Source organism: Thermobia domestica, chromosome 3 (genome assembly GCF_964235325.1).
Source record: "Thermobia domestica chromosome 3, izTheDome1.hap1.1, whole genome shotgun sequence".
Lineage (NCBI taxonomy): Eukaryota > Metazoa > Arthropoda > Insecta > Zygentoma > Lepismatidae > Thermobia > Thermobia domestica.
The window spans coordinates 591537-594771 of record NC_137456.1 but is presented as its reverse complement, the minus strand read 5'-3'; the positions used below and the strand labels follow the sequence as shown (position 1 = coordinate 594771).

Sequence of the window (3235 nt, the reverse complement as noted above, 5' to 3'; positions counted from 1 at the left end):
ACCCGCATTAGGTACATGACGGAGACACGTGAGTCATACCGTCTGAAAGGCAGTTCTATTGTAAAGAGAATGATGTGCAAACAATGGTCCTAGGGTAATTAGGGATGTGTCAGGGAATTTCTATCAAAGTATACTTCTGTACAGGGAAATATGGGGCATTTTCTGATTTTTGGCGGGCTTATTTTTGCACGTAGAAGATTGAATTTATGCACAAACATTCAGTCCACAGAGTAGTATTTACCAGATTTTTTTCAGATTTCTGCGTTAAAACAGGGGGTCCAGAGGGGCTAAAAGTTGAAAAAGGGATATTTTACCCCAAAAATCCCGTTTTTCGTCATTTTCCCGCCTTAGATACATGATGGAGACACGTGAGTCATGCCGTCTGAAAGGCAGTTCTATTCTAAAGAAAATGATGTGCAAACCATGATCCTAGGGTAATTAGGGATGTCTCAGGAATTTTTTTTTTACCTGAGATCATGGTGTTTTGCGGTAATTTGGGGCATTGTGGAGATTCTTGATAAAATTTCTTCCGACCTTACTATTCAAGATAGAAGCTTGAAATATGGCACACACATTCCGTTTATCAAGTAATATTTATCAGATTTTTGGAAGATCTCTACGTTTACACAAGGCCACTCCAGAGGAGCCCAAAATGTGAAAAAAATTTCCCTCCGAAATTTTCCTTTGACATCAATTTTCCCTCTTCTGATATATGATATGGGCATGCAAGTGGTACCATTTGAAAGCCAGCTTCATTCTAAAGAGAATAAACCATGATCCTAGAATAAATAGTGACGATGCAGTACCTGCTTGACTGAAAGTCTAAAATATACCCCAAAAACCCAGGTTCCCTTAAGGGTTAATGTTGCTCACGAGAGAAAACACTGCTCGCATGTCTTCTCGTCTCGATATCGAGACCACAATAGATTTTTTAATAAGCAGCTCAGTTGGGAAGTAATAACTGAGCCGATGGCTCGAGCCGGCTTGCTTGGGGCGAACCATCAGCTCGATCTGGCTTCGTTGGGATGAGCCATCTGCTCGGGTCGGCTCATCTGGGCCGAAGGCTTTAGCTGACTCGGTTCGGTGAGCTGTTGGCTCGGCTCACTTCTCGGTTCGGGTCGATAGTGAGTGAGCTGTGAGCCGAGCTGTTCAAGTTGTTGACAATTGTAAACCCGGGCCGAACAGTTTTGAAGATATTTGGCCAGTGTCCTATAACTTTTAACAATGTTTGGCTCGAGCCCGAATACTCGATCTAATTCTCAACCCACATTCAGAAGTCTCAACCCCAATTCAGAAGCTCGTGAACAATATCCTTGACTCCTAGACTTCACGACTACCGAGGTTGGTAAGCAACTAGTTTTTTAGTATTCAAATACAGACCGCGTATCTTTCATGTTTAAACAAAGTGTTGTTATAATTATTATTTATTATTATTAATAATAATAACAGTAAAAGTTGTACTAGTATCATTGATAACCTATATTGTCTATGCAAGATACTTGAAGAGAATACTCGAAACTACAAACCAGATTTGGCTCGACTCGACCCGAATTCGAGTCGAGTTGGAGGAAATTTTTCGAATCGAGTTCAAAGATGTCTGTTTTTAGTCGAATTGAGTTTCAAAGAATATTCGCTCGTACTCGCTCGTGCCCATCGTAGGATGACCACACTCTAACAATCGAAAAGTAGGACACAAGTACAATAGTATATGATATCTTACTGCGTCGGCAATACGCATATCATTATTTCATTTACTGTTAACCTTAAGTTAATAAACATTTTTGGTAAAAAGAAGCACTGAACAAAAGTATTAAAGGAATTTGTACTGGCGACACTGGCATGGATGTGTAAAGACACATTATAAAGTGCTCCTAATATTTAGTTTAAATTTAAGTGATACTGTTTACGTGAGTGAAGTGATACAAGAATAACGAATTCGGTAAGTACTCTTACATTTAACTAGATACATTTTGTTAAATAATATCGCTGACTTTACTATCTGTTGCAAAAATCATAAATTGATTGACACGTAAACATCAAATACCTGAATAGGAGTACGATCATAAGATATAAACAAACATCATGAGCTCCTGCATTGAGTGTTCCAAACCTGTTCTGAGACAAGACGTTACCTCCAAAATTCAGTGCATTGAGTGTCTAAACTGGACCCACCTAAAATGTTCGCAGTTAAAAGAAAGTGACGTGGAATATATGAAACAATCAAATTTGCCTTGGAAGTGTAAAGGTTGCACAAAAGCTAGGCGTAATACCAATTCAGAACAGAATGAAGTGCTTCCATCTATCGAAGACATTTATAAACTGTTAAAAGAACTAAAAGATGATATCTCCGTGATTAAGAAAAACAACACCGACCTTGAGCGTGAACTTGGAAAGTCTCTTGACCTGGCGCATCAGAAACTGGATGAAAATGCAGACATCATCAGAAAACAATCAGAAAGCATTTCTGCGTGCCTTGCTACAATTGAACGGCTGAAGGAAGAAAACATCGCTCTCAAAAAGCAGCTACTAGACACTGAGATGAGATTAGATGAGCTCGACCAGTATGGAAGACGAAACACGCTAGAAATACAGGGTGTACCAGAAAAAACGAACGAAGATACATATGAAGTTGTAAAACAGTTGGGCCGTGCTTTAGACATAAACATTGAAAGAGAAATGATAGATGTATGCCATAGAGTAAAGAAAGCTCCTCACCAAACATCAGGAACAATAATGGTTAAGTTTGTTCGGAGAGAGGTTAAAGAAAATTTCCTCCAGAAACGTAAAGTAAAGAGGAATCTCAATTGTACCCACTTAGGATATAACCATAATGAACCCATCTATGTCAATCAAAGTCTAACTCTAAACCGCAGAAAGGTATTTGGAAAAGCCAGGAAAATTAAAAGCGAAAAGAATTATGCCTTCCTGTGGGTAGATAGTACAGGTAGCATAAAGTTGCGTAAAAGAGAGGGAGATAAAGATGTTTTTATATTACGTAGCCTAGAAGATGTTGATAAATTGACGTAATTTTCAGCAAAAACAGGTAGTAAGAATTGTAGGAAGGGTTAAATAAATGCTTGAAACAAGTTCTATAATTGAAGATATAAATACTCAACAAAATATCGAAACTAATGTATGCGAAACTGTTACTTTATTTAATAATGTGTTTAAAGATAAAATTGGTATCAACATCTTAAATCTTAATATTAGAAGTGTTCGTAAAAATTGGGATGAG

The 3235-nt window shown here is 38.0% G+C and overlaps 1 protein-coding gene across 1 annotated transcript; it reads left to right on the top strand.

Annotated features, from left to right (window-relative positions):
- Positions 1-2082: 2082 nt before the first annotated feature.
- Positions 2083-3027, top strand: LOC145681342 (uncharacterized). The gene has a single exon (XM_081752998.1). It carries the CDS (start codon positions 2083-2085, stop codon positions 3025-3027), a length of 945 nt encoding a protein of 314 aa, XP_081609124.1.
- Positions 3028-3235: the final 208 nt, after the last annotated feature.